Source organism: Protomyctophum bolini (genome assembly GCF_963924005.1).
Source record: "Protomyctophum bolini genome assembly, chromosome: 22".
Classification (NCBI taxonomy): domain Eukaryota; kingdom Metazoa; phylum Chordata; class Actinopteri; order Myctophiformes; family Myctophidae; genus Protomyctophum; species Protomyctophum bolini.
The window spans coordinates 15,060,944-15,073,089 of record NC_137883.1 but is presented as its reverse complement, the minus strand read 5'-3'; the positions used below and the strand labels follow the sequence as shown (position 1 = coordinate 15,073,089).

The following is a 12,146-nucleotide window of genomic DNA, read 5'->3' as shown; positions in this document are numbered from 1 at the left end:
AATTGCGGAAATTGTGGAAATGGTAATTGCGGAAATGGTGGAAATGGTGGAAATGGATATTGTATTTTATTTTACTCAGCCATAACAATTTATTTTCTGTTAACCAACTTGCTGGCTGGCAGGCAGGCAGACAGCTACTCATAGACAGGCAGACAGACAGACAGCTACTCATGGAGAATTGGACAATATTGAAAAAATGAAAAAAACGATGGGTTATATTGAAGCGTGCACCTACACACGCACAGGCGCACATGTATATGCACACCTGGACCTGTAAATGAACAACACAAAAACTAAGGCACTGGTGTCGGACTTCTGGTTTACCGGAACGGGGTTCAACTCCCTGCAGTGCCCTGCTCAATGTGTTGTATTTACCGGAAAGGATGGGAAACATTAGCAAATTGCGGAGTGTTAGAAAAAAAAGGATGGGTTATAGCCCATGTTTTTTTCATTTTCCGCAATTTCCGCAATTTCCGGATAACTTTTTTTTTCAAAATTCAAAATTCCGCAATTTCCGCAATTTCCGCAATTTTTGAAATTTTGAAAAAAAAAGTTATCCGGAAATTGCGGAAATTGCGGAAATTGCGGAAATTGTGGAAATGGTAATTGCGGAAATGGTGGAAATGGTGGAAATGGATATTGTATTTTATTTTACTCAGCCATAACAATTTATTTTCTGTTAACCAACTTGCTGGCTGGCAGGCAGGCAGACAGCTACTCATAGACAGGCAGACAGACAGACAGCTACTCATGGAGAATTGGACAATATTGAAAAAATGAAAAAAACGATGGGTTATATTGAAGCGTGCACCTACACACGCACAGGCGCACATGTATATGCACACCTGGACCTGTAAATGAACAACACAAAAACTAAGGCACTGGTGTCGGACTTCTGGTTTACCGGAACGGGGTTCAACTCCCTGCAGTGCCCTGCTCAATGTGTTGTATTTACCGGAAAGGATGGGAAACATTAGCAAATTGCGGAGTGTTAGAAAAAAAAGGATGGGTTATAGCCCATGTTTTTTTCATTTTCCGCAATTTCCGCAATTTCCGGATATTTTTTTTTTTCAAAATTCAAAATGCCGCAATTTCCGCAATTTTTTAAATTTTGAAATAAAAAGTTATCCGGAAATTGCGGAAATTGCGGAAATTGTGGAAATGGTAATTACGGAAATGGGTGGAAATGGTGGAAATGGATATTGTATTTTATTTTACTCAGCCATAACAATTTATTTTCTGTTAACCAACTTGCTGGCTGGCAGGCAGGCAGACAGCTACTCATAGACAGGCAGACAGACAGACAGCTACTCATGGAGAATTGGACAATATTGAAAAAATGAAAAAAACGATGGGTTATATTGAAGCGTGCACCTACACACGCACAGGCGCACATGTATATGCACACCTGGACCTGTAAATGAACAACACAAAAACTAAGGCACTGGTGTCGGACTTCTGGTTTACCGGAACGGGGTTCAACTCCCTGCAGTGCCCTGCTCAATGTGTTGTATTTACCGGAAAGGATGGGAAACATTAGCAAATTGCGGAGTGTTAGAAAAAAAAGGATGGGTTATAGCCCATGTTTTTTTTTTAAATGGTGGAAATGGAAATATTGGAAATTGCGGAAATTGTGGACATTGCGGAAATTGCAAATTGCGGAAAATTGCGGACATTGCGGAAATTGCAAATGGCGGAAACTGCAAATTGCGGAAATTGCGGAAAAATTGCGGAAATTGAAAATTGCGGAAATTGCGGAAATTGAAAATTGCAGAAATTGCAAATTGCAGACATTGCGGAAATTGCGGACATTGCGGAAATTGCGGAAATTGCGGGAATTGCAAATTGCGGAAATTGCGGAAAATTGCGGACATTGCGGACATTGCGGATAATTGCGGAAATTGCAAATGGCGGAAACTGCAAATTGCGGAAATTGCGGAAAAATTGTGGAAAAATTGCGGAAATTGAAAATTGCGGAAATTGAAAATTGCAGAAATTGCGGAAATTGCAAATTGCGGACATTGCGGAAATTGCGGACATTGCGGAAATTGCGGAAATTGTAAATTGCGGACGTTGCGGAAATTGCGGACATTGCGGAAATTGCGGAAATTGCGGAAAATTGCGGACATTGCGGAAATTGCAAATGGCGGAAACTGCAAATTGCGGAAATTGCATATATATATATATAAATAAATAAAAGGTGTACAGAAAGTGTTAAAATTATGTTTGTATGTGGCCACACCAGTTCATTAAGGGCGTGTTCAGAAATATCTGAGTGCACTGCATGTGCAATGCAAAGTAATTAGGCGAGAGTGCGCTCTGGTGTGGTATTTCCGAACGCGCCCTATATTGACCATTTGCCATGTTTCCATCAGTGTTTGTGTGTTCAGTAAAGCAATGTCTCTTGCATTATGTGCTAATTCAAAACAGGTGGTAGGCCTCCTCAGACTCGCAGAGCAGTTGAGTGATATCTAACGAGCACTTCCAAACTCCAGCACTTGGAAAAATAATCACCTGCAAGGACACAAAGTAGCTCATAACATGTATACAGTGGATTGTTATGAAACAAACACTTTGAGGATAGAAAGAGAATAATTCAAGCTTTCCGTACAGCTGCAATGTTGGTGCATGAGTTTGACGTTGTTTAATACAATCAGAACGTTTCTGTTTGGATGAATGGGCTGACATTGGAAGTTGCACCTATAGGTAGCACCTTTCCATTAACTTATAATACGGTAAGATGGCCGTGGTCTGCATATATGGAGAATACCTGGTGGTTTTCACCTTAGCACCACCCACCTGAACTTAAGCCTTGCCCACAGCTGTGTGTTGTATGTATGATAAGGGGAGATGCTGTGTGTCACTAAAAGTTGTGTATTTCGATTGGGCCTTTTGACTCAACGGCTTTCAGGAAGACACCAAACACCGGGAAGACATATTTGAATATTATAACCACACCTGGGGGTCTATTAGAGTAATGTTAACTCCATTGACACATACAAAACAGAAAAAGTACAAAACTATGGCACTCCATCTTTAAAATGTGAACAGAAAATAACTGCGGATAAACAATCATAGTGGTGTTGATGTGTGTACGGTATACATAGATAGATCATCTTTTAACAGGGGAATAAACAAATAACCATAACAGAGAATCATATTCAACCATTCAATACAAACCACTTAACCACACGTATCCATAACTAAATTACATCAATCAATCGAAGGAATTAATTCATAAAAAATAATGATCATGCATTGCATTAAGTCAAGTACAGAAGTCTTGAACGTACAGTAGCCTACATCAGGCAGTGGATCTCAACCTGTGTGTGTGTGTGTGTGTGTGTGTGTGTGTGTGTGTGTGGGGGGGGGGGGGGGGGGGGGGGTCGCAGGTGACAATGAAGAGACAATTAAAGGACTTTTAGGACCTTTTAAATAACAACATAAACTAAATTAAAAAAGAGCATTACTGCAATCAACAAATATTAGAAAGACTGGTTAAACATTGGCCAAATTATCAAATAATATAAGAGGCAAATTATTGTGGAAAATAGCCAATCTATTAGCTCACAAGGCGTTGTAAGCTTGTAGATGGGCTATATATATTCACAATGTTTTATCTGTGGGAGTCGATTGAACTGAAATCAAACTAAGTGCTTGTCAGCGTGGGGGGGGGGGGTCCCCAGTTCAATTATGATTATTCTGGGGCGTCCCCACTTCGAATATGATTATTTTTGGGGGGTCCCCAGTTCAAATAGGATTATTTTGGGAGGGTCACACCCTGAAAAGGTTGAGAGCCACTGCTCTACGGTGTGTATTAGACCTGAAAAGATTTCTTTTTTTTACATCATTGTCAAAATCCACATTTCTCGAGGAACAGAGTTGAACGTAAATACATTATTTTACAAACACATTTAAAACCTGGCTATAAATACTTCAAAACTATATACAAAATTTGTAGCCCCAAGATCCATTACTGATGTTTGAACATTAGTGATATTATATATGAAGACAATGTTGAAAATTGGTGAAGTGCTCCTTTAAACGGACATGTGTATGAGAAGATTCTTGTTTTAGGTTAATCTGGACATATTTATAAACTCAACTCAATGCCCAAAGACCAGCTTTGGTACAATCTTATTACTTGGCACAATTACATTTTGTGTGAATTTAACGGAGCGCGATTCACACTAGTTTTGTTTGAATGTCACCATTTAGTGGATACGTGTGAAATTGTTCTATAATATTGAAAAAGATATTTTATGAATTTTATGAATGTGTTGGTCATCCGATTCTGTATTAATGCATTATTATAATGTTGAATAAGTAGTTGAATGGAAATACTAGTATTTTTTATTTATTTTTACTTTAAAGTATAGCAATACCAGAATAAATACTGAATTTATATATTATATGTAAAAGTCCTGTATTTAAAAGTTTACTTGAGTGAAGTACAAACATATTGGCATGATTTTCTTTAAAAATGTGTCAAAATATTTCTAAAATAGCCAATCTGCAAGCTCACAAAGCGTCACATCAGCAATGCATCAGAAGTGTGTAAAACAGTAAATTTTTTCAGTAGCTAAAGTATAAAATAGGGCTTAACTGGTTAATGTGTATTGATAACAATAAAAACATGCAAAGGTTTTCAGATAATTGTAGTGGAGTAAAAAGGTACAGTATTTGCCTCTGAGATGTAATGGAGTATAAAACAGTGAAAATGGACATACTCAAGTAAAGTTAAAGTACAGTGCATGAGTAAATGTACTCAGTTACTTTCCACCTCTGCTGACACTCAAATGTGAATCCTGGATGTTTCAGATAATTATGAAAACATGCAGTTTTAGTTGCAAGCATTGTGTGCACCGACAAACAGACTTCCACACAAACAAACTTACACACAAATTTAAAAGTGTTCTAAAAAAGCCATAATGCAATAGTGTCAGGTGCAGTTCCTTCAATGTTTTAAACAAGTAAAATATGTTACTAGTTAGTATTACTGTATGAAAATATAAGGTTGATTTGTTTTGATATGTCACAAGAAATCATTACATCTCTCTCTAGATGTGTAAAATGCCTTATTAAGACTTTATTGTTGGACCTGGAGTTTAACCCAGGTCCACTGCTTGCAAAAACTAACATCTAAAGGGGATCCCCCCCTTCGCCCTTGGTCAAGGAAGATATTAAGCTGCGTTCAGACCTGGATAGTTAGAGCGGCGCGATTACATACAAAGTCATTGCAAAGACGAGAAGTTGCGCGAACGGGCGCGGTGCAGACAGGGCGCGGCGCGAACAGGGCGAACGAGGTGGCGCAACCGAAGATAACGGCCGCCTGGTATCTTCGCCCCTGCTGGAAGAATCTAACTGAAGCAACCTTTGTGTCGGCCCCGACTCCACCCATCGCGTCCTGACAGCCAATCAGCGTCGATGTTGTCCAAAACCCTGGAAATGTTTTGCCCATTTTATTCATCCAGTTCCAACTGAACTGACCACCGGGACTCAGCAATGGTGGAAAAACAATATACAGAGTATTTAAACCCTTTGCAAAGACAGGAACAAATGTTGCTGCTTAGAAATTATTATAATTATAATTATAATATATATAATTGGGTGAACGAGCGGGTCTAATCTGGTTACACTCCCAAAGTTAAATTACTGTGTCAGCCAATCGGATCGGTGTGTGACACAAGCGAAGAGGCTTTTTTTTTAACCAACGCTGACCTGTGTGACCAAATTGAAGTGATTGAAGCGACTGGAAAGAAATATAACTTCAGGTCTGAACGCAACTTTAGGCTTCTGCTCTTCAGGTAGAGTGACTATGCTACATTCACCTCCCTTGACCCTGCCCCCATGAGGGGAAAAAAGTAGAAAAGAAAAGTGAAAAAAGTTTAAGAAAAGTGAAAAAAGGGGGGCCAGTCGGTAGCACTATAGAGCGTCACAGTCCTTCCCCCTTTCAGAACGACGAGTGGCCCAGGAAATGAAATGCAATGCATTTCTCCCATAGGATTTCCTTTAAGTATTTATTTAAAGACGGTTACGCCGCGGACAAAGCCAACTTGGATCGTGACAAATCATGACAATGAACACAATATTTTGGGCCGATCAAATCATTAGAAAGAAGAAAATAAAGGCAGGAGACAACACTATTTGTTTTGTTTTTCTTCTTTATAAATTATTTGATCGGCCCAAAACATTGTGTTCATTGTCATGATTTGTCACGATCCGAGTTGGCTTTGTCCGCGGCGTAACCGTCTTTAAATAAATACTTCCTATGGGATAAATGCATTGCATTTCATTTCCTGGGCCACTCGTCGTTCTGAAAGGGGGAGGGACTGCGACGCTCTATTGCCACACAGCTACAAAGTCCCGAGTTTGATTCCCGCCAGGGAGGGAGGCTGGGGGCGTGTTCTCTCCTCCCCGTCATTAGAGCCCATACCCTAGGCAGGAAAGGGCCTTTCTGTGTGGAGTTTGCATGTTCTCCCCGTGTCCCCTAGGGTAGGTACCCTCACAAAAAACATGCAGTAATCTTGGTCTCTATATACTGCCTCCCCCTGGTCAGCCGGGGCCCCTGATGGAGGGTAAAGGAACTGGTTGGAATAAGGTGTTCCTTTCACACGCTACGTCCTACCGGGGAAACTCCCCCGTCAGGTGATAAGAAGTGGCCTGCTCACTCCTCATGCATTGAAGTACGCATGAGGCTCCGCTCGGGGCTCTCCCCAGGTTGGCAGAGGGAGAGTAGCGCCCAGGATTACGGCTTAGGCATTTGGCACAGTGTGAAAAATGGGTTACAAATCGTGGGATAAACATTTATAAGCAAGTATAGTATATCAGCCAAGAGGCCTCCGTGTGCTGATTTGAAGTTTTTTCTTTAGATATGCGTGTTTCCATTTAGGATCTTCTTATCTGAAGGTTGGGCATTCACACAGTGGACCCTGATGAAGGCCACCGGTTTAAAACGTGTTTTAAAACCTTGCTTTTTTTCTGTGAGGATTGGTAAAGGTGAGTTGATGTTGATTTGAACATTGCTTGTTCCAGCAGTCAAGGATCCATCCAGGGTGTGGAGGGCCCGCGGTGAAGAGTCTATAGCTACGGTGTCTGCGTTTTAGTCTCTAGTCGGCATATTCAACAGGCGTGTTGGCTCATCTGCACTCTTGCAGGCCAGCTTCAAGGTCAGGAAGTTTCGACGGAGACTCTGGAGGTGCAGGAATGCCAGACAGTAATAGGGAGGAACTCGACAGGAGTTAAGGCATCACTGATTAGACTCATGGCATAGGTGAATTTGTGTGCACTCTCCAACAGGCATGTCAGCAGTGTAGATGTTAAAAAAAGCATTGGGTCAAGAATAGAGCCTTGAGGCAGTCCGTCTCTAGCTTCTCTTGCTGCGTTGGCGGTTTGAGGTCTCCAGTACAAAGTGTGGTCCTATATAAGGTCCTGTATAAGGTTCTGTATAAGCAACATGATGAACTTCACAAGCTTAACATCAGACAAAGTCTTCAGGAGCTTAATGTAGAGGCCTCTGTGCCAAACTGTGTCACACGCCATAGTGAGGTCAATGAAGAAAGTGAAAAGAAAAACACTCCCCAGATGAGGAAAACCAACCCGGGACAAGCCCCCACAAATGTCAACTTAAATTCAAAGAGCAGTCCAACCGCAGACCAAAGGGGAATCCCACCTTGACCAACGGAGATATTTAGGCTTCTGTCCTGGACGAGCCCACGCCCAAATTCAGAGACAGTCTTCTGCATGGAAAAGCAAAGGGGGATCCCACCTTGACCAATGGCTACAGATGGCAGAGGTTTTCAGGTACAATATAACCTGCTGAGCTGCAGGATTAACGCGGTCTTTAACAAAAAATAAACAAAAAAGTAGCATTCCAACACAGCTGGATCACCCAGGCTTGTGGTCGTTGGTCCCTGCCAAGTCATTGGCTGTCTGCCCCCTGGTGGTTGGATGAGGGACTGTCTCGGGTGGGAGAGGACATGGTCATTGGCTGTCTGCCCCCTGGTGGTTGGATGAGGGACTGTCTCAGGTGGGAGAGGACGTGGTCATTGGCTGTCTGCCCCCTGGTGGTTGGATGAGGGACTGTCTCAGGTGGGAGAGGACGTGGTCATTGGCTGTCTGCCCCCTGGTGGTTGGATGAGGGACTGTCTCGGGTGGGAGAGGACGTGGTCATTGGCTGTCTGCCACCTGGTGGTTGGATGAGGGACTGTCTCGGGTGGGCAGCAGGTCGTAGTGGGAGAGGATGTGGCTGTTTTTGGGAAGGTCGTACGGGTCCTGACCCAGGTGCAGGTTGCCATGGGAATGGATGCCGTTAACGGTGGGTTCTGGAAATAAAACAAAACACATCTATGATGATTTAATTCTGATGTTATTTCATTATAATTCAGAATTAGGAGGTTATGGAGGTCTATGGAGTTAACATTACTCTAATAGACCCCCAGGTGTGGTTAGAATATTGAAATACGTCTTCCCTGTGTATTTTTCGTTTCTTCCTGAAAGCCTTTGAGTCAAAAGGCCCAATCGAAATACACCACGTTAGTGACATCACAATATCATCCCCTCACCAACCCCGCCCCCTTTATCATACAACAACAGCTGTGGCTTCGGTTCAGGTGGATCACCACCCACCTGAAAACCAGCCATACTTAATGAATACTTATTTTACCAGATGATCATGTGAAAAATATCTAGATTATTTTATACTGTAATGCCTATACACTTCTTTCAATTTTTTCTAATTATTATTATTACTTATAATCCATGACATAACTTTCCATGGAGTATAATACCGGCTTTCACCTGCTGCAACTACACTCACCGCGGATACAGGGAACTTCCAGTGCAGACAAGATTAAAACACCTCTACACAATACAGACCCAGAGACTAGGGCGTGCTTAGAGTAAGCGCTTTTTGTACCTTTATGGAGAAGTACGGGTCTTAAAAATCGAATTGCAGTGGACTTTTGGGAAAGACTGTCGAGATACACAAATGTCAGAATCAATAAAATAAATCTCTGACAGTCTCTGACCATTTTGAGAACCACTTAGCTATTCAAGATTCAATACTTTATTGCCATGTCAACCGAGTTGATTGGAATTTACACAGCTGCAGCTGTGGGGGGGGGGGGGGGGGGGGGTAGGCGACTGCCCCTGGTGAGAGCAAGAGAGAGATGGTTGACAAACAGCTAAAAGTAAATAAATAGCTGATCTACAAGCCAGCAAAAGTTTAATCTATAATGACGCCAAGTCATTTAACTCATTACAACTGGCAAAGTATAATTTTAGATTTTAGCTACAGTATATGGCAACATACGCCAGTGGCTCAGGAGTAGAGTGGCCGGTAGTTCGATCCCTGCAGCTCTCTATGTAAAGCGCTTTGGATAAAAAGCGCTATATAAATGCGCCATTTACCATTTATATAATTTGGAACAGTGGTTTAGAATAGTGATTCTTTTTTTTACTATATTTTTTAATCCCATGATTTTGAAACTCAATTTTTTCACAGTGTCAATTATCTAATGTAGTCCTGTGCTACACTCCCTCTGCCAACCTGGGGAGAGCAATGGACTCACCTCATGCTTCCTCAATGCATGAGGAGTGCAAGCCGAGTCTTTTCACGTGACAGGGGGGAGTTTCCCCGATTGGACGTAGCGTGTGGAAGCAACACGTTATTCCAATCAGTTCCTTTCCCCTCCATCAGGTGCCCTGATTTCTTTTAAATAATTTTTATCCCACGATTTTGTAACCCATTTTTCACCACCGTGTCAATCATCTAATGTGATCCTGGGCTCTACACACCCTCCGCCAACCTAGTCCCCATATATGGGGGACATGGGGAGAGCAACGGTCTTGAACCCATGCTTCCTTCATGCCTGAGTGTCCAAGTTGCTCCTTTACACAGTTTCCCTGGTTGCGCATGGAAGGAACAAGTTATTCCATCCAGTTCCTTTCCCCTCCATCAGGTGCCCCGGCTGGCCAGGGGGAGGCAGTTTAGAGACCAGGATTACTGCATGTTTTTTGTGAGGGTACCTACCACACTACCAACTGTGCCACCGTGCCCCCGAATAGTGGTTCTTAACACATTTAGTACCGGAAATGCATCAAAATAAAGGCGCTGCTTGCGCCAGAGTAATCGCCAGAGTAGTGATCGCTTCTATTTTGAAAGCCATGAACCGGAAATACTTTCTTAAAAAAGTTGACTGACAAAGTGCCATCACAATCTCCGATCATCTTAATATATTTATATACAGTACGCTCCAAAAAGAGTTCATATTTTGCGGGAGAGACGGATGAGGAGCAGAAACGCAGCGCCAGCATATCGATCCATTCATCACCACGGAGAGCGCCCTGGATGAGGAGATACGAGTCATTCTTTCCGCCGCGCTAACATGGGAGTCAATGACAAGCTAATAGTTTCACAGAGCGTTAGCATACGGCAAGCGAAAAGCGAAATGCCAAAAAAAATATATATATATTCTGAATATTATTATCTCGCCCCGCGTCGTTTGGACGTCGCTAGGACGTCCACAGACATCTAAGGCACCTCTCGGTTCCAATCCTTATGACGTTTCAGGACGTATTATGTACAAAATGTGTTAATGGGTCAAAGTGGCGCCTCACCAACTTCGTAGACATTCCTGTTGGCAGCAGCATTGTTGATCTCGGCGTAGGGCGAGTCCCGGCTGACGGGCGACTTCATCTCCACGTAGCCGCACTCGGGGGCGGCCCTGCAGGGCGTCAGCGCAGTGCCGGGCGGGTCCTTAATGGTGGCGTAGGGGTTCTCCGAGCTGCTCAGGGAGCAGGAACTGCCGTGGTACGGCGCTCCACTCGCCAGATCTGACCATGACATGACAGGAGAGGACAACGAGAACAGGGCTCATCAATATGTCCATACACGGACAAATGTGACCGAATTTCTCACAGGCAGAGTCATGGCGGCAGGAGCTATTGTTCAGTAAAGCTGAAAAAGTTTTTTTTTTAAATGAAAGAAAAGTTTGTCCAAAATGAGTTAATAGCAAGGGCCCTATTTTGCATGTCTCAAGTACCAGAATTATGACTTAACTTAATAAATAATAAGCTTTAATTGACGTAGATCTCGGCCAATGGCACTATAAGTGTTAAGACCTGGAGGTGTGGCCAATGCTGTTTGGCCACTCAAAATAGCCAAATGGCATTGGCCACACCAGGTATTAAGTTAGTCATAAGCCCTGGTACTAAAATTGTCTTGACAGAAGGTACTGCGCCAGTATGCCAGAGCATTTCCTGTGTCTTCGGGCAGATTCATTTCCGCGTTACCGACATGGAGAACTTCATCGTAACGATCGGGCTATTATTAATGTTAGCTCACGCTGTTTATCTTTCGGGCAGAAACGAGCGATGCTCGGAAAAAGTGAAAGTGCTTATTGGCTCCTACGGCATCGCTGTGCGGACTGTCTGGAACGCCCCCGAGGACCCCTTGGGGTTCAAGGACCACCCTTTGAAAGCACTGCCTCAGTGATGGAAACTGTACTACATCTCAGAGGCAAATATTCTACTCTTACTCCATTACATTTATTTCAAAACGTACTAGTTTCTTTGTTGATTTGGATTATTCGGGACATTTTAAAATAGCAGATCTACAAGCTCATAATGTGTTGCTTATCTGATAGTTTCAAAAAATATACTGTATATACATTTGAAATCTTTAAATGAGACATTTTGCATAATGAGTACTTTGTACTTTTAGTAGCCTACATTTTGATGCCAATAATATCATTATTGCCTTTATTACGCTGAATGTTGAACCCCATGACCGCCTCGTGAGCACCCAGGCTCCCCTGGGGCAGCCCATCGAGAGGCCCCCCCGGGGGTGGGCCCATCGTGGCACAAGTAGTACATAGAATTCATTGTGCTTTTTCCATTGTCTTTTAGGCTTTGCAAACTAAAATTGCACGGGGAAGATAAGACAAATAACTTAAATATGCACAGAAACTAGATGTTCTTTCGAACTAGTTAAAAGCCTCTCTATAATAATGAGTTTTTAAAACCAGCCAAAGTTCTCACACGTCTCCCCCCTTCTCCGCTCCCTCCATTGGCTTCCGGTCGCTGCCCGCACAGAATACAAAACTCTGATGCTGGCATTCAAAGCAGATGATCTAAGATTACGG

At 42.7% G+C, this 12,146-nt stretch overlaps 1 protein-coding gene across 2 annotated transcripts in view; it reads right to left on the bottom strand.

The window, feature by feature from the left end:
* Positions 1-2,174: 2,174 nt before the first annotated feature.
* The window catches only part of megf10 (multiple EGF-like-domains 10), a 61,938-nt gene continuing 51,966 nt past the window's right edge, over positions 2,175-12,146 (bottom strand). For both annotated transcript variants that reach the window (XM_080794421.1, XM_080794422.1), the window contains exons 24-25: positions 10,621-10,836; positions 2,175-8,324 (exon numbers count right to left, since the gene is read on the bottom strand). In XM_080794421.1, coding sequence (XP_080650547.1) covers positions 8,170-8,324; positions 10,621-10,836 — 371 coding nt within the window. In that variant the 3' untranslated portion in view covers positions 2,175-8,169. The remainder of the gene's footprint in view (positions 8,325-10,620; positions 10,837-12,146) is intronic.